This window comes from Theropithecus gelada, chromosome 7b (genome assembly GCF_003255815.1).
Source record: "Theropithecus gelada isolate Dixy chromosome 7b, Tgel_1.0, whole genome shotgun sequence".
Taxonomy (NCBI): domain Eukaryota; kingdom Metazoa; phylum Chordata; class Mammalia; order Primates; family Cercopithecidae; genus Theropithecus; species Theropithecus gelada.
This window is the reverse complement of record NC_037675.1, coordinates 103,888,587-103,907,450: the sequence shown is the minus strand read 5'-3', so window position 1 is coordinate 103,907,450 and position 18,864 is coordinate 103,888,587. Positions and strand designations below refer to the sequence as shown.

At 43.9% G+C, this 18,864-nt stretch overlaps 1 protein-coding gene across 1 annotated transcript in view; it reads right to left on the bottom strand.

Annotated features, from left to right (window-relative positions):
* TECPR2 (tectonin beta-propeller repeat containing 2) overlaps nt 1–18,816 on the bottom strand; it is a 133,513-nt gene extending 114,697 nt beyond the window's left edge. Inside the window, exons 1-2 of the mRNA XM_025391381.1 lie at nt 18,590–18,816; nt 5,188–5,478 (exon numbers count right to left, since the gene is read on the bottom strand). Coding sequence (XP_025247166.1) covers nt 5,188–5,406 — 219 coding nt within the window. The 5' untranslated portion in view covers nt 5,407–5,478; nt 18,590–18,816. The remainder of the gene's footprint in view (nt 1–5,187; nt 5,479–18,589) is intronic.
* Between the last annotated feature and the right edge of the window lie 48 nt (nt 18,817–18,864).

The following is an 18,864-nucleotide window of genomic DNA, read 5'->3' as shown; positions in this document are numbered from 1 at the left end:
AAAAAAAAAAAAAAAAAAAAAGCAAACTTTGCATAAATTATATTTTAATAAAAAATGAAAAAACAAAGTAAAACACAAGGGCCTGGAAAGCCTAGTCTAGTCTAAATGTGTTGAGGTATGTTTTCTAACTCAGGACATGGTCCATATTGATGAATGTTCCACATGTACTTGTAAAGAATGTATATTCAGCTGCTGTTGGGCAGTGTTCTATAAATGTGAATTAGACCAAGCTGGCTGATGGTGTTGCTCAGTTCTTCTGTATCCTGTTGGTTCTCTGTCTACTACTTCTATTATTGAGAGAGGAATATTGAAGTCTCCACATGTAATTGCAGATCAGTCCATTTCTGCTTCAAGTATTGTGTGAAGCTCTGTTGTTAAGGGACATAATACATGTAGGATGGCTGTGTCTTCTTTGTGAACTAACCTGTTATTATGTAATGTCTTTTTTATCCCTGGTTATTTCTTTGCACAGAAGAAAACCTTGATATTAATACAGCCACTTCAACTTTCTTTCTTTTTTTTTTGAAACGGAGTTTCACTCTTATTGCCCAGGCTGGAGTGCAATGGCACGATCTTGGCTCACTGCAACCTCTGCCTCCCAGGTTCAAGCAACTCTCCGCCTCAGCCTCCTGAGTAGCTGGGATTACATGAGTCTGCCACCATGCCTGGCTAATTTTTGTATTTTGAGTAGAGGTGGCATTTCACCATGTTGGCCAGGCTGGTCTCGAACTCTTGACGTCACATGATCCACCTGCCTCAGCCTCCCAAAGTGCTGGTATTACAGGCATGAGCCACTGTGCCAGGCTGCCACTCCAATTTTCCATTGATTAGTGTTAACATGAGGTATCTTATTCCATCTTTTTACTTTCAGCCTACCTGTATCATTATATCTGAATTGAATTTCTTACAGACAACATACAGTTGGTTCATCATTTTATACCCATCCTGACAATTTCTGTCTTTTAATAGACGTATTTAGATCATTTGCATTTAACGTAACTATTGGTATATTTTGATTTAGGTTATCATTTTATTTGTTTTGTCTGTTCTTTCTGTTTTACCCTCCTGCTTCCCCTTTCCTGCTCTCCTCTGAGTTGTTTCAACGTTTTTTGGAATTTCATTTTGATACATCTACCTCATCGTAGAGTAGTTGCTCTAGGGATTACAATACATAAATACGTAATTTTTCAAAATCTACTTAGAATCAACATTGTACCTCTTCAAGAAGAATGTACAAATGTGTAGGGTACCTTACTTTCCCTTACTTATGTTGTACTTGTCTTAGATATTACTACATCTACAACCGTTAAAACTTGATCAGTTATAATTTTTGTTTTCAACTGTCAAATATATTTTAAAGAACTCAACGGGAAAAATCATCTATTGCATTTATTCCCCAGGTATTTACTATTCTTCATTCTTGATGTACAGAGTTCCCTTCTGTCTAAAGAACTTCATTTAGCAATGACTTTAGAGCAGGTCGGCTGGCAACAAACCCTCTTAAGTTTTCCTTCATCTGATAATACTTTCACTTCACCTTCTTTCTTGATAGGTATTTTCACTGAGTAAAGAATTCTGGGTTGACAATTCTCTCAGAACTTTATTTTATTTTTCAGATGGAGTCTCACTCTGTCGCCCAGGCTAGAGTGCAGTGGCATGATCTTAGCTCACTGCAGCCTCTGCCTCCCGGATTCAAGCGATTCTCATGCCTCAGCCTTCTGAGTAGCTGGGATTACAGGCATGAGCCACCACACCCAGCTAATTTTTGTATTTTTAGTAGAGATGGGGCTCTCACCATGTTGGCCAGGTTGGTCTCGAACTCCCGACCTCAAGTGATCCACCTGCCTCAGCCTCCCAAAGTTCTGGAATTACAGGTGTGAGCCACCATGCCTGGCCTCTCAGCACTTTAAAAATGTGTTACTACCAGCTGGGCGCGATGGCTCATAGCTGTAATCCCAGCATCTGGGGAGGCCGAGGGGAGTGGATCACCTGACATCAGGAGTTTGAGACCAGCCTGAACAACATGGTGAAACCCCGTCTCTACTAAAACTAGAAAAATTAGCTGAGCATGGTGGCACGTGCCTGTAATCCCAGCTACTACGGAGGGTGAGGCAGGAGAATTGTTTGAACCCAGGAGGCGGAGGTTGCAGTGAGCCGAAATTGTGTCACTGCGCTCCAGCCTAGGCAACAAGAGCAAAAACTCTTCCAAAAACAAACAAACAAAAAAAAGCCAGATGCGGTGGCTCACGCCTGTAATCCCAGCATTTTGGGAGGCTGAGGCAGGTGGATCATGAGGTTAGGAGATCGAGACCATCCTGGCGAACACGGTGAAACCCCCTCTCCACTAAAAATACAAAAAAATTAGCCAGGTGTGGTGGCAGGCGCTTGTATTCCCAGCTACTTGGGAGACTGAGGCATGAGAATTGCTTGAACTCGGGAGGTGGAGGTTGCAGTGAGCCGAGATCGCACCACTGCACTCTAGCCTGGGCAACAGAGCGAGACTCCATCTCAAAACAAAACAAAAACAAAAAACCAAAAAAATGCTACTGTCTTCCAGCTTCCATGGTTTCTGATACGGTTTGGCTGTGTCCTCACCCAAATTTCATCTTGAACTGTAGTTCCCATAACCCCCACATGTCGTAGGAGGGACCACGTAGAGATAATTGAATAATGGGTACGGTTTCCCCCATCCTGTTCTCATGACAGTGAGCCCTGTGAAGAGGTGCCTTCCACCATGACTGTATGTTTCCTGAGGCCTCCCCAGCCATGCGCAACTGTGAGTCAATAAAACCTCTTTCCTTTATAAATTATAGAGGCTTGGGTATTTCTTCATAGCAGCGTGAGAACGGGCTAATACAGCTTCTGATGAGAAATCCACAGTCATTTAAATCATTGTTCCTCTACGGGTAATAAGTCATTTTTCTCTGGCTATTTTTAAGATTTTTATATTTAGCAGTTTGACTATGATGCCTCTGGGCATGGATTTCTTTGATTTATCTTGTTGGGATTCATCGCTGGATTCACAAGTCTTCCTTATAAGTGTTTGAAGCATTTGAGAGATTTCGGACATATTAAACTCATAACTACAGTTTGAAAGATTATGTAATGGTTTTAAATGTTTGGGGAATTTGATCAGTCAAATCCGTGAGCTATTACTCAAAGAGAAGAAATAGCAGTAGTTCTAATTTTTATACAAAAAATATTAATACACAGCCAGGCGTAGTGGCTCACGCCTATAATCGCAGCACTTTGGGAAGCTGAGGCAGATGGATCACCTGACGTCAGGAGTTCGAGACCAGCCTGGCCAACATGGTGAAACACCGTCTCTACTAAAAATACAAAAATTAGCTGGGTGCGATAGCGGGTGCCTGTAATCTCAGCTGCTCTGGAGGCTGAGGCAGGAAAATTGCTCAAACCTGGGAGGTGGAAGTTGCAGTGAGCCGAGATCATGCCATTGCACTCCAGCCTGGGCAACAAGAGTGAAACTGTCTCAACAACAACAAAAAAAACACCAAAAAAACCCCCCATAATTAATACAGACCCTAGAGACAGTCTGCCCAAGTTCACATGATGGTGCTGCCATTTACTACCAGCCAACCTCAGGCAAGTCACCTACCCTCTCTCCACCAGCTGTCTCCTTAGTAAATGAGGAAGATAATAATAACATGTGCCTCAGAGAGTTTTTGTGAGGATAAAATGAGTTAATATATGTCTGTCCAAGAAACATAGCAAGAAGGAAAAAATAATTTTTTAAAAAATTTAAAAAAGATATTTTTAAAGAATAATGTCTGACACATAGAAAGGGCTGTACGTGTACCAACCATTTTTATTATTTTAAAATGAGCACAGAAGCTTAAGTTAATTAAGTTTTAAAACTTTAATATATTGAATATTGATTAAAACACAAGTATCTGTAAACATTTCTCTTAGACACGAAAGCTGTATCTTGGTTCATAAAAGCCCCCTAACCACAGACAGAATAGAGTCCCACGTGGTAGAAGCCACAACTCAGTCAACTTTGAGTCTCTCACAAAAGTGATGTACTCAATAAACTACAGATACTGACTAAACGGGTGAATTACATTACAGTTCACCAATAGTTGGTGCCAGCCACAACACGGTCAAATAACATCTCCACCAATATCTACAATACACAGAAATGCCTGAGTCCACAGCACTGCAGAAACAGATTGGTCAGGATCCTAGTGCTATAGAAGAGACCTCCGCTAAGAGGTGCATATTCTGGCAATGAGCCAATATTCATATAAATACTTTTCTCATAATAATTTCAAGAGAAGAACTAGAGATTATTCAAAACTTTGAAAAACAGGCATGTGCCTGCTCCTGTAAACACTCAGGAAAAAAAATGTCTGCTTTCAAAGTGTTATAGTAAGTTTTAAATACTAAAATGTTCTCTTTTTTTTTTTAAGATGGAGTCTCACAGTGTCATCCAGGCTGGAGTGCAGTGGTGTGATCTTGGCTCACTGCAACCTCCACCTCCCAGGTTCAAGCAATTCTCCTGTTTCAGCCTCCTGAGTAGCTGGGACTACAGGTGCATGCCACCACACCCAGCTAATTTTTATATTTTTAGTAGAGATGGGGTTTCACCATATTGGTCAAGGCTGGTCTTGAACTCCTGACCTTAGGTGATGTTCTCTTTTAAAGTGATGTTAGGCCAGGTGTGGTGGCTCATACCTGTAATCCGAGCATTTTGGGAGGCCAAGGTGGGAGGACTGCTTGAGCCGAGGAGTTCAAGACCAGCCTGGGCAACATAGTGAAACCGTGTCTCTACAGACAAAACAAAAATTAGCTGGCTGTGGCAGTCATCCCTGTGGTCCTAGCTACTCAGGAAGCTGAAGCAAAAGGATCACCTGAGCCCAGGAGTTTGAGGCTACAATGAGCCGTGACTGTCCCACTGCACTCCAGGCCGGACAACAGAGCGAGACTCTGTCTCAAATAAACAAATAAAGTGATGTTAGATTTTTGGAGGCAGGAAAAAGTTAAAAACACCAATGTTTTTAGTTATATTTCACTTCAGCTAAAGATAGTTTTAAAGTATTGTTTGAGTGAGGTATTACGGCCATATTCTGGCAAATCAGAAGTAAATTATCTCATCCTAGAACACAAGCATGTTAAGCGTCAGCTATAGCTCATGCCTCCTCGGGTGAAAAGCAAAGCAAGGCTCACCTCGAAGTTGTACTTCCTCATCTGGTTGAGGTGCCGGCAGTACAGATAGAGCATGCCGATGCTGCTGCCCACTGCGATGTAGTCCCCGTTGGTGTCGAGGGCCGTGAGATAGACCACGATAGAGCGGAAACCCTTCTGGATCTTTGTCGGAATGGCATTGAGGAGATAGTACAACGGGCAGAACTCTCTGAATGTAACAGGCTCTGATATCGATGCCATGGCCAAGGTTTCCACAGACGATCTTCACGCAGGAAAAGAAATGTTTATTTGTCATCTAGGGAAACCTGGGGGCTACAGAACAAAGCATTACAATCCTTTCAATACCTAGTCATGGCAAAAAAGAAGTATGTTTAATAATGGGAACATGGAACTTTTAGGCAGGTAAACATTATAGCTGGAGCTTAAGTAAATAGAGAAAGTAAACAGGTGTCATGAAGATCACTTTTGAGCATTTGAACTCAAAATGCACTTCAGTATGTTCTGACCTCTATGATTTATGTTGTAGTGAATGCCACGGAGGAGTGGCAAGAATACAAAAAACAAAACAGTTCTTACTCTCGAGTAGCTTATGATCTAGACAGGGAGGCAGATGAAACAGTGAAAAGACACAAATCCACAAGTAATGAGGTGATAATTTGTGGGTCTCCATGAGAAGAGAGAGAGATCAGTGGGCATTAGAGTGAATGTAGACAGGGCTTCACCGAACACATCCTGAACTATGGCGCCCACCAGGTTGGACAGGATATGGAAAAGAGAAACAGGAAAGACACTCTAGTAGGAGAACAGTGGGCCAATCTCAGACGCAGATATGCTGGCTGTGTTAATGAGGTGGTGAAGAACAGGCGCCCTGGCCTGGCTGGATGCCCACAGCCTCCCTAGCACTCAGAGTCCAGCCACACAGCATCTCACTCTGTTCCACATGGAGACCCACCCACTTGGCACTTTGGCTTCAAAGCTTCCCTTACTAAAGATATGCAACCCTTCCATGCACGCCATCTTCACAAAGTGCTCACTCACTCATTTAATCCTCACCCTACCTTATAAGGCAGGTAGCAACATCCCCAACTTTTAGAAGGGACTGAGGGCCAGAGGGTCATGAGCCTCACTCAAGATCAAACAGCTGAGACTCGACTCTCGGTCTTTTCCCTGTAGTCCTAGGCTCTTGCCAACAGCACAGCCATAGCTCTGACAGGCAGGTTGTAACAGCCCAGGTAGATGCTCTGTACCTGATTACACCTGGAGGGATATTTTAGCTCTTCAGGTTCTAAGGAGACTCCCAAGCTTCTCTCATAGAAACTTCTTGCATCATGGATTTACGGTCTCTTTGAACTGTGCGTTTTCTATTTCTACAGAGTGGACTGACCAACTTCCAATCCCTCTTCTGATCAAATTCATCCAGCTCGTTCTCACCCCGGGGCCCTTGCATTGGCTGTTCCGTCCACTTGGAATATTCTGTCTCTACTGAGTTTTTCCTCCTTCTCAACTGTGCCCTCTTTCATGAGCCATACTTGACTGCTCCTCCCTCCACTGAGTTCTCTCTCTGTCATCTCCCCCTGTTTTACTTTCTCTACACAGTCCCTTTCTTCTTCTTCCTTTTTTTTTTTTTTTTTTTTGAGACACAGTCTCGCTGTGACCCAGGCTGGAGAGCAATAGCAAGATAATGGCTCCCTGAAGCCTCAAACTCCTGGGCTCAAGTGAACCTCCTGCCTCCACCTCCCACGTAGCGGGGACTACAGGAATATGCCACCACGCCTGGCTAATTTTTTAACTTTTCTTGTAGAGATGAGGTCTTGCTATGTTGCCCAGGCTGGTATCAATCAGCCTCAAGCTCCTGGGCTCAAGGGATCCTCCCGTCTCAGCCTCCCAACGTGCTTGGACTACAGGGTGCCCATAGTCCCGTGCCCGGCCTATCCACACATCTCCTTTCTTTTCTCTGACTGGGTATCTGCCTGCCTGCCACCCCGACACACACACACTAGTCTGTAAGGCCCATAATAGCAGAGCCCATATCTGCCTCACTCGCCCTTCTTCCCCCCGCACAGAGAAAAGGGCTAGGCACATCACAGGCATTCAGCAAGCATTTGTTGAATAAATGAATTAATGATGAAATAGGAAAATTTGGCCCAGGAACAGTGGCTTATGCCTATAATCCTAGTGCTTTAGGGGGCCAAGGTGGGAGAACTGCTTGAGACCAGGAGTTCACAAGCAGCCTGGGCAACATAGCAAGACTCCCACCTCAACAAAAAATATTTTTAAAAATTAGTCAGGCATGGTGCTGCATGCCTTTAGTCCTAACTACTCATGAGGCTGAAGTGGGAAGATCACGTTTTTAAAACAAATATTTCATTTTATAAAAGAGGGTTTCACTATGTTGCCTAGGCTGGTCTCCAACTCCTGGGCTCAAGTGATCCTTCCTCCTTGGCTTCCCCAAGTGCTGGGATTACAGGTATGAGCCACTGCACTCAGCCAGGAAGATCACTTGAGCCTAGGAATTTGAGGCTGCAGTGAGCTATGACTGTGTCACTGCACTCTAGCCTGAAAGACAGAGTGAGACACTGTCTCTTAAATGAATAAATAAATAAAAGGAAAATTTGCAAGGAAGGAATGAATGACAAGAACGGAAGAACAAAGGCTGTGCTTTCTGGGGTCATTTCTAGTTCATTACTAGAGAAGTTTCTCTGAAAGTGTAGAGCAAAAGAAAAAATATTAAATATAAAATTCTACAACATGGAATGGAAGAGCAGCAAAACATCATCTTTTCTTCAATGTGACCCTGATTCAATGCTGGGATAATAATTCCCTAAACCTGTACAGCATATCCAGTTTTCCAAGCATTTTCAGATTCTATTTCTTTCTTTCTTTTTTTTTTTTTGAGACGGAGTCTTGCTCTGTCTCCCAGGCTGGAGTGCAGTGGCATCATCTTGGCTCACTGCAACATCCGCCTCCTGGGTTCAAGCAATTCTTCTGCCTCAGTCTCCCAAGTAGCTGGGACTACAGGCGTGTGCCACCACGCCTGGCTAATTTTTGTATTTTTTAGTAGAGACGGGGGTTTCACCACATTGGCCAGGCTGGTCTCAAACTCCTGACGCCATGATCTGCCCACTGGAGCCTCCCAAAGTGCTGGGATTACAGGCGTGAGCCACTGCGCCCGGCCTTAGATTCCTATATTTCATCTGATAGTCATAATAGCCAATACAGTGAAGTAGGAAGACAGAATATATCCATGTATGAGAACTTTCTTAAAGGTAAATAAATAATAATAATAATAATAATAATAATTGCATTCCTCTGTGATACTTATGAACCCAATCTACCCTCTTTTGCAGTAATAATAATGGGAATAGCTAATGTTTTTACAGATGCTTCTCAACTTACAATGGGGTTATGTCCCAATAAAACCATCCTAAGCTGAAAATATAAGTAAAAATACATTTAATGCACCTAACCTGCCAAACATCTTAGCTTAGTCTAGCCTAACTTAGATGTGATTAGAATACTTACGGTAGCCTAGAGCTGGGCAAAATCACATAACCAAAGCCTATTTTATCATAAAGTGTTGAATATCTCATGTAATTTATTTAATACCATATTGAAAGTGAAAAACAGAATGGTTATATGTGGTTGTATGGTTACTTGAAATACAGTTTCTACTGAATGGTATCGTTTTCGTTCAATCTTAAAGTCAAAAAATAGTAAGTTGAAACCTTGTAAGTTGAAAACTGTCTGCACTTAATACAAACTGTTCTTAGCACATGAACCCATTAAATCCTCACCAAAAAGAGAGGAAAAAAAAAAAAAAAAGACCAAGAAGTAGGCATCATAGTTACTTCCATTTTTTTTTTCCTGCAATCCCCAAACATTAGACATGAATGTTCCTCCACTGCATGGGTGTGGAAATTTCTCATTCTTCTTTCCAAGGCACAGAAATAGTAAAGGCTTTGTTTCCTTAAAGAGTGCATACATACACACTCATACACACATTGATGTGCCATAATTTATTTAACTTTTGTAACAGTTATAAATGCTCACTATCAAAAATTTGCTTTTTTTTTCCTGAGACTCACTCTGTCGCCCAGGCTGGAGTGCAGTGGCATGATCTTGGCTCACTGCAACCTCCGCCTCCCAGGTTCAAGCGATTCTTGTGCCTCAGCCTCCCAAGTAGCTGGGATTATAGGTGCCCGCCACTACGCCTGGCTAATTTTTGTATTTTTAGTAGAGATAGGGTTTCACCATGTTGATCATACTGGTCTTGAACTCCCGACCTCAGGTGATCCACCCACCTTGGCCTCCCAAAGTGCTGGGATTACAGGTGTGAACCACCATGCCCGGTCTCAAAAATTTGTTAATACAGAAAAGCACAAAGAAGGCCAGGCACGGTGGCTCACACCTGTGAACCCCAGCACTTTGGGAGGCCGAGGGGGGCGGATCACCTGAGGTTGAGAGTTCAAGACCAGCCTGACCAACAAGGAGAAACCCCGTCTCTACTAAAAATACAAAATTAGCCGGGCGCGGTGGCGCATGCCTGTAATCCCAGCTACTCAGGAGGCTGAGGCAGGAGAATCACTTGAACCCAGAAGACAGAGTTTGCGGTGAGCCGAGATCGTGCCACTGCACTCCAGCCTGGGCAACAAGAGTGAAACTCCATCTCAAAAAAAAAAGAAAAGAAGAAGAGAGGAGAAGAGAGGAGAGGAGAGAAGGCTGGGTGCGGTGGGTCACACCTGTAATAATGCCAGCACTTTGGGAGGCCAAGACGGGTAGATCACTTGAAGCCAGAAATTTGAGACCAGCCTGGGAAACATAGCAAGACCCTGACTCTACAAAAAATACAAAAATTAGCCAGGTATGGTGGTACACAGAGAATCGCTTGAGCCCAGGAGATCAAGGCTGCAGTGAACTGATTATACCACTGTACTTCAGCCTAGATGACAGAGTGAGACCCTGTCTCAAAATAAAAGGACAAAGAAGTAAAGAAAAGTCACAATCTCATCATACTGAGATATGCCATATACATAGATAGCTACACATACACATATATATAAACATATATGAACACTCGCAGACTTTTTCACTTAATAAATCCTAAGTATCTTCCATGTCATTAAACATTCCCCTAGAATGTGATTTTTAGTGACTATACTACACAGAAAAACTGCAGAGGATACACTGTATGGATAAACCAAAATTTTCTCAACCAAAAGATTTTAATTTCACCATCATAAACAACAGACACATATCCAAGCATATTCTTGGAGTACACTTCAGGAGGTGAAAATGTTGAATTAAAAAAAAAATGTATTGCCAAACTGCCTTGAAGAATGTTCATATCAATTTATGCCTCACGTATGCTTTTCCAAAGGACATCTAGAGGCCTGTAAGCCACAGCACCCAGATGAGTCAGGACAGCCACGTCTGGGGGCCAGTTGCCCAGGAAGACCCCAGCAGGCACAAGAGAATCCAAGCTATTTCCCTATCTGGGGGCCTCTGGATGGGCTTAGCACCAGGCTTGCCTGTCCTTCACCCACCATTCAGATAGGAGGAGCAGGCTGAGGCTAGTTCCCAGCAAAACTGTCCTCCTGGCAGAAAGAGTGTCTAGGATGGGCTGAGGAAGAGCCACTGTCTCACCGTCCTGTGCTAGGTTTGGGAAAAACAATGCAGACTCAACAAACATTTCTGCTAAGACTTTCTGCTCCTCCTCCTTATCCAATTTTCATCCAAGTCCATGTTCCACCCCGCCCAACCCCCAGGTCTCAGACCCACAGCCACAGAACTGACCCTCTTTCCACTGGGGAAGAACTGTACAATGAGTGGCTAATGATACTGAAGTGAAAAAGACCTGAGTTCAAATCCCAGTACTCCTAAAATTACCTGAGGCACCCTGGAAAAATTGCTTAACCTCTCTAGATCTCCATTTACCATCTGAAATGGGATTAGTAAAACATACATCCTAGCTATAAACAGAGTAAATGAACAATGTCAAAAACACTTAACTATCTTGTATCTTCTACCAGCTGCTTGGGCCATGCTGTCCATGCCAGAAAAGGGGCATCATCCCTAATCCCTCCTCCTCTCCTCTCCATGCCCCCAATTCTCCATTCGGTACATCTCCCACACACTCCAGTGTGTCACCCCTAACTCGGGCCACCACTGCCTTTCACCTACAGCTCTCTCTGGTGCCTAGCTCGTCTGCCCGCCTCTCCCTTCCCCCATCCACGTGGCAAACAGAGGGATTTTCCTGATGTGCAAAGCTGATGTCATCACTCCCTTATTTAACATTCTGCAGTGGTCCCCATCCTCCTCCTGCTAAAGCCCAAGTGTCACTGGCTTACAAGAACCTTGGTGATCTGGCCTCTGCCACCCCAGGATCTCTCACCTGTCCTCCAGCCACACTGAACTGCTTCTAATTACAACAGGCCTGACCTCTCACGTCCTGGCCTTCACATCTTCTACTCCCTATCTCTAGAAGGCACTTTCGTATCTGCTTTAGCTGATGAGATCTCCTAGCAAGCAAGCGGAAGTGCTGAGCTCTTCACCAATAAGTATTGCCTAATGTTATTTCCTCCTTTAAAAATCTCATTACCGGCAGGGTGTGGTGGTTCATGCCTGTAATCCCAGCACTTTGGGAGGCCAAGGTAGGTGGATCATCTGAAGTCAGGAGTTTGAGACCAGCATGACCAATTTGGTGAAACCCCGTCTCTAATAAAACACAAAAATTAGTTGGGTGTGGTGGCAGGTGCCTGTAATCCCAGCTTCTCAGGAGGCTGAGGCAGGAGAATCGCTTGAACCCAGAAGGCAGAGGTTCCAGTGAACCGAGATTGCACCACTGCACTCCAGTCTCAACAACAAGAACGAAACTCCATCTCAAAAAAAAAGGTGGGCAGATCACTTGAGCCCAGGGGTTGGTTGGTTTGTTTATTTATTTATTTTTGAGATGGAGTCTCGCTCTGTCACCCAGGCTGGAGCGCAGTGGTGCGATCTCAGCTCACTGCAAGCTCCGCCTCCAGGGTGCAAGCCATTCTCCTGCCTCAGCCCCTCGAGCAGCTGGGACTACAGGCGCCCACCCCCACGCCCGGCTAATTTTTGTATTTTTTTTTTTTTTTTTAGTAGAGATGGGGTTTCACTGTGTTAGCCAGGATGGTCTCGATCTCCTGACCTTGTGATCTGCCCACCTTGGCCTCCCAAAGTGCTGGGATTACAGGCGTGAGCCACCGTGCTGGGCCGAGCCCAGAGGTTTGACACCAGCCTGGGCAACATGACGAAACTCTGTCTCTACAAAAAATACAAAAAATTAGCCAGGTGTGGTGGTGCATGCCCGTAGTCCCATCTACTCAGGAGGCTGAGGCACGAGAATCGCTTGAGTCCGGAGAATCGACTGAACCTGGAGGATCCACTGAGCCCGGGAGTTCGAGGCTGCCGTGAGCCATGATCGAGCCACTGCACTCCAGCCTGGGCGAAAGAGCAAGACTCTACCTCAAATCAATCAATCAATAAAAAATTTTTTTTTTTTTTTTTTTTTTTTTTTTGAGACGGAGTCTCGCGCTGTCGCCCAGGCTGGAGTGCAGTGGCGCGATCTCGGCTCACTGCAAGCTCCGCCTCCTGGGTTCACGCCATTCTCCTGCCTCAGCCTCCTGAGTAGCTGGGACTACAGGCGCCCACCACCGCGCCCGGCTAATTTTTTGTATTTTTAGTAGAGACGGGGTTTCACTGTGGTCTCGATCTCCTGACCTTGTGATCCGCCCGCCTCGGCCTCCCAAAGTGCTGGGATTACAGGCGTGAGCCACCGCGCCCGGCCTCAATAAAAATTTTTTAACATAAAAATAATTTTCCTTATAGTAGCTCTGTCAAAATTATGACATTTAACTTTCAAGAATCCATCCGCTTGATTTGATGCTATCCACTGACCGCTCGCAGTCTCTACACAGCAAGGGCTTGGAGACTGTGGTCTAGCTAGAATAGAGTCAAGGGATTTACCTCAAAAGTGCATTTGCAGAGCAGGTGCACTATTCTACTCCGATAATACGTTTATTTGTGGTGGCTTAGGAAGTCTTAGTGGGTATTACAAAAGGTCAGAATCCCTGGCCATCTCCTTGGCACACTCAGTGATAATCCTACCAAAAGCAACTTCAGAACCCAGGGAGGGAGTGCACGGCTGCCCTTGCTAGGCTCCAGCGGGTACTAGAAACTGTCACAATTGTCCGGCAGGTAACAGCATAACCACATTTTGAATCAAAAGTGTTGTTCAAGCTGAAATCCTAGTATTCACCCTCAATTCCTCTGTTTCCCTCACCCGTACAACAATCTCTCAACTCAGTCCATCAGCCCTATCTCCAAGCCTCCCTCAAGCCTGGCGCCTCCTCACCAACTCTGTGGCCATGCCACAGTAGAAGCTATCATATCCCTCACCTACACTGCTGCCATGGTCTTCCACGCCTGCCCCCAGAAGCCAGGCTCATTCAGCTGTCAAAATTAGCTGTTTGACTTCACTGAAATGAAAAGCGCTTGTGTTCCAAAGGGCACCATCAAGAAAGTAAAAATACATCTAATCCACAACACTGACTGAAATTAAAAAAAAAAAAAAAAGACAACCCACAAAATGGAAGAAAATATCTGCTGGTTATATATCTGATAAGAGGTTTTACCCAGAATATATAAAGAGCTCTTAAAACTCAATAATAAAATACAATTTTAAAAGCTGGGTGCAGTGTCATGTGGCTACAGTCTCAGCTACTTGGGAGGCTGGGTGGGAAGATCGCTTGAACCCAGGAATTTGAGACCAGCCTGATCAACACAGCAAGACTTCATCTCAAAACAACAACAAAAGACAATTTTACAATGGGCAAGGTCTAAGAAACATTTCTCCGAAGAAGACACACAAATGCCCAGTAAGGCTGGGCGCAGTGGCTCACATCTATAATCCCAGCACTTTGGGAGGCCAAGGCAGGTGGATCACCTGAGGTTGAGAGTTCGAGACCAGCATGGCCAATATGGCGAAACCCCGTCTCTACTAAAAACACAAAAATTAGGCTGGCATAGTGGCGCATGTCTGTAATCCCAGCTACTCAGGAGGCCGAAGAAACGAGAATCACTTGAATCCAGGAGGTGGAGGTCGTAGTGAGCCAAGATCACACCACTGCACTCCAGCCTGGGCGACAGAGTGAGACTCTATTTCAAAAAAAAAAAAAAAAAAAAAAAAAAGGGCCAATAAGTACACGAAAATATGCTCAGCATCATTAATCATTAGGGAAATGTAAATCAAAACCACAAGGAGATACCACTTCACATCCACTAGGATGGCTACTAAAAAAACACAGAACATGTGTTAGCAAGGATGTGGAGAAAACTGTATACATTGCTGGTGAAAAATAAAATGGTGCAGCCACCAGTCAGTGGTTCTTCAAAAGGTTAAACACAGAGTTACCATACGACCCAGAAATTATATTCCTAGGTTTATGCTCAATAGAAATGATAACACGTCTACAAAGAATTTGTAGATAAATGTTCATAATATCACCACTCATAATAGCCAAAATGTCAAAACAACCTAACTGTCCATCAGCTGATGAATAGACAAACAAAATGTGGTCTATCCACACAATGGAAGCCTGTTCAGCAATAAAAAGGAGTGAAGTACTGATTCATGCTACAACATGGAGGAATCCTGAGAACATTATGCTAAATGAAAGCAACCAGACACAAAACACCACATAGTATATGATTCCACGTATACGAAACGTCCAGAATAGGCAAGCTATAGATAGAGAGTAAGTCAGTGGTTGCCCAGGGCTGGGAGAAGAAGGGGTTAGGGTGTACTGCTGAGGGGTACAGAGTTTCCTTTTAGGGTGATGAGAAAGTTCTAAAATTGACATAGCGATGGCTGCATAGCTGTGAATACAGTAAAAACCATGGAATTGTATACAAATGTGTGAACTGTGTGGCATGTAAATCATATCTCAATAAGGCTGTTACTCCCCAAAAAACAAAGGAAAAAATCGGTTCCTTCAAAGAGAAATCAGACCATACTGCCCATTCTACTCAAAACTCCTCACTTGTTCCCCAGTGCTCCAAGAATAAAAACCAAATGCCCCATGTAGTCTAAGCCCTTTGCAGCTCCCCGTCACCTCTCTACCCATCTCCACTTGTCCTCCAAGTTCTAGCTCCACTGACCCACTCTGTCCTGCTCAGGTTTCATAATTATTTCCTCCATGCAGAATGAATGATCTTCTCACTTCATTTATCTGGCTTCTTCTCAACCATGGGGTCTAGCTTAAATATCACCACCACAAAAAGGCCTTCTCTGACCAGATCACTTAAGAGTACCCACTGTCCCTTCTTTCCTCTATCACACATGCTTCATAATTCTCATTACAACCTCTAATTGCTTTATTTGCTAAACCATTTAAAGATCACCTCTTCTATGAGAATGTAAGCAACATGAATTCTCTCTTGCTTACCAAGGTAACTCCTAGTATCTAATAATATCTTTGGCACAGAGTAGATGCTCGGTAAAGATTTGTTAACTTCAGGTCTTACTGCAAAACAATAGTCTCAATCCAATCTTTAAAACTGGGCTTGGCACAGTGGCTCACGCCTGTAATCCCAGCACTTTGGGAGGCCGAGGTGGGAGGATCGCTTGAGGCCAGGAGTTCAAGACCAGTCTGGCCAACATGGCGAAACCCATCTCTACTAAAAAATACAAAAATTAGCCGAGTGTGGTGGTACACACCTATAATCCCAGCTACTTGGGAGGCTAAGGCAGGAGAATCACTTGAACCTGGGAGGTGGAGGCTGCAGTGAACCAAGATCGTGCCACTACACTCCAGCCTGGGCAACAGAGTGCTATTCCATCTCAAAAATAAATAAATAAAAATATAATGAATAATGCTACCTCAGTCATGAATATTTCAGTTAAAAAAATACAAAACACCACTCTACGGCATTCTTCAAGTTACTATGCTTCCTTTCCCCACCAGCCCCATCACTCTCATAACCCTGGAAGGTGCAGCTAGGCTTCACTGCTGACTGCTAACACCCAACTGCCACCCTGATGGCCAATTTCTCAAAACTGGAGCTAGGACTAATACAGAGTCTAAGTCATCCACTTAGCAGTACAAAAACCATGTTATCAGAGTGCTCTGACTACACTAATGGTTTAAGGATTCTCTCCAAAATCCCTAGGAAGCAACAATTCGTATCCCTATTGTAGAATCTACATTTGAAATCTGGCTACGACATCTATTAATTATTTAAGTATTAAATTCTTAAGGAGGAATGTAATGAGACTGAGATAATCATTTATCTTCTAGACAAAATTTTGTCACTTCCTTGCTCCCATCCCCATCAGCTAACCAATGGTCACAAGCTAAAGCCTAACACAAGCACGGAAAGTAGACATTACGACAAAACAGTCTATATCTAACTTCATCTCAGGCCACTCTTCATCCACACACTGGGCACTTCCTAACTTAGCAATCACCCCTCTACTTGCTTCTTCTCCCAGCCCTGGGCAACCACTGATCTCCTCTCTGTCTACAGCTTGCCTATTCTGGACATTTCATTTAAATGGAATCATATACTATGTGGTGTTTTGTGTCTGGTTGCTTTAACTTAGCATAATGTTCTCAAGGTTCCTCCATGTTGTAGCACAAATCGGTACTTCGTTCCCTTTCATTGCTGAACAGGCTTCCATTGTATGGACAGGGCACATTTTGTTTGTCCATCCATCAGCTTTCCATCACAGTCCCTGCACACACCACAACCTATATGTCTCTGTAGAACGAAGTCCCTTTCCCCTCTTCCCTTTTCCCTCATATGTACCCTGTAAGAACTAGTCCTCCTCCACCAGGAAGCCTTCATAGATTCCCTCAGATATTTGGTTGGTCTTTCTCTACTTTCATAGAACTCCATGACGGCAGTTATTACACAGCACCATCATTATCTGTTTTCTCTCCCCTTCAATGGACTCTTTGTCATCTTTGTCTATGTTCTTCTAGTCTATATACTTTGTGGTGCTTAAAAAGACCAATAAAGAGTATGGTACAATCAATGCTCAGTACATGTTTGTTGAATGAATCTCTCTCTCAAAGCACTGTGCTAGATTCACCCAAGTATGATAGCCCTAAATATAAAATAGTGGCAAAAATTCGGTGGAACTCTTATGTCCAGGTCCAAAGAATACATTCATTTTAAACTGAATACACATCTTGAGTAACAGCTCCCTTCTACCTTAGCAATTCACAAAGCCATCAACTACTCCCTTCTAACTTTACTGAGCTCTCTGTGCATTACTGAATCTAGAAATCTCTTCATGCTTGACACCAAAGCTTTTTATTATAACCCTTTCCTGATCTATTCCTCATCTTCCCAAGTTCAATCAACTGCCTCTGCCTGATGCTTGTTTCCCTCCTTTTCTTCCTACTAAGTTCCAGTAGCCATTTTGTTCAACTCATAGAGAGGCTAGTATGAAAAGAGATTCTCCCCAAACTTAAGTGTAACTTCTTTAAGAAAAAATTGGAAAAAAAATCCAGTAGATGCCAGTCTTCCATTGAAAAAGACATGTGGGTATAATATAGCTGATGCCTACCTAACAAAAACTACTTTCTAGTCACTCCTTCAGAAGAAGGTTATCCTCATTCCATCTTCCCCACCACTGGTTTTCCAAAGCAGTCCTGAAAATTCAATTTGTGTGTCCCCTACACCTGCACTTAGTTCTCTCTTTTAAAGTTCAAAGGCCAGACCATGATCTCCCTGAGGCAGTGACGGGGTCTGTCTGGTTCACCACAGCATCCCTAGAGCCAGCCTGGCACAGTGACTGGCATACGATGGCCAAATAACAATCAACATGGGACGTAATTCAGGTTAACAACAACAACAAAAACAAAGTCAGAGGTTTATCAAGGTACATTATAGCTGGGTGTGAGAAAACACAAAGTCCTGCAGCTTAAAAGACCAGGAATCACTGGTGATCACAAGGAGCTACAGCGGCTTCATTCCCAGATTCTACCTATGCCCGCGATTTGGGTTTGCGGATTTCCCAGAACTCTCTGTTTACAAGACCTTGGCTGCAAGGAGGCAGTCAACAAGTGCAACTGATCACTCCAGTAGATGAGAAAAGAATGTACCCAGTTTGGTATCCCACATTCTGCCAACAAATGGAACATAAGTCACAGAACAGAATAAAATTCCTGAATCCCAATAAGAAAGAGAGGAAGAAAAAAGGGCAGGGAAGAGAAATGGAAGTAGAGAAGGAGTAACTAAAGTCATGAGAAGTCAGAGACATATCAGAACGGACTAGAGGGCGAGAAGGCAGGCTAGCACAAATTGACAGCAGAGGCTCCCCTTTACTGAAATGTACAGCGGCAGGCACCATGCTTAACTTTACATGCACTGACCCATTTAATCCTCTCACCAAGCCAGAGGTAGAAACTATTCTCATCTCCATTCCACTGGTGATGAAACCGGAGCGGCGTGAGGTAGGGCACTTGCCCCAGCACAGAGCGAGGAAGATGCCGCTGTGACCTGCCCGGATCTGACTCCAGGACACCCCATTCTTTAACCCTTACTACCTATTCTGCCTCCCAGGCCTTCAAATAGGGTTGGGAAAGGAGTCATTCGCTTATCCATTCATCGAACACTGAACACCAACTGGGTGAGTGTCAAGGCCTGGGGCCAGGCGCCGGTGGG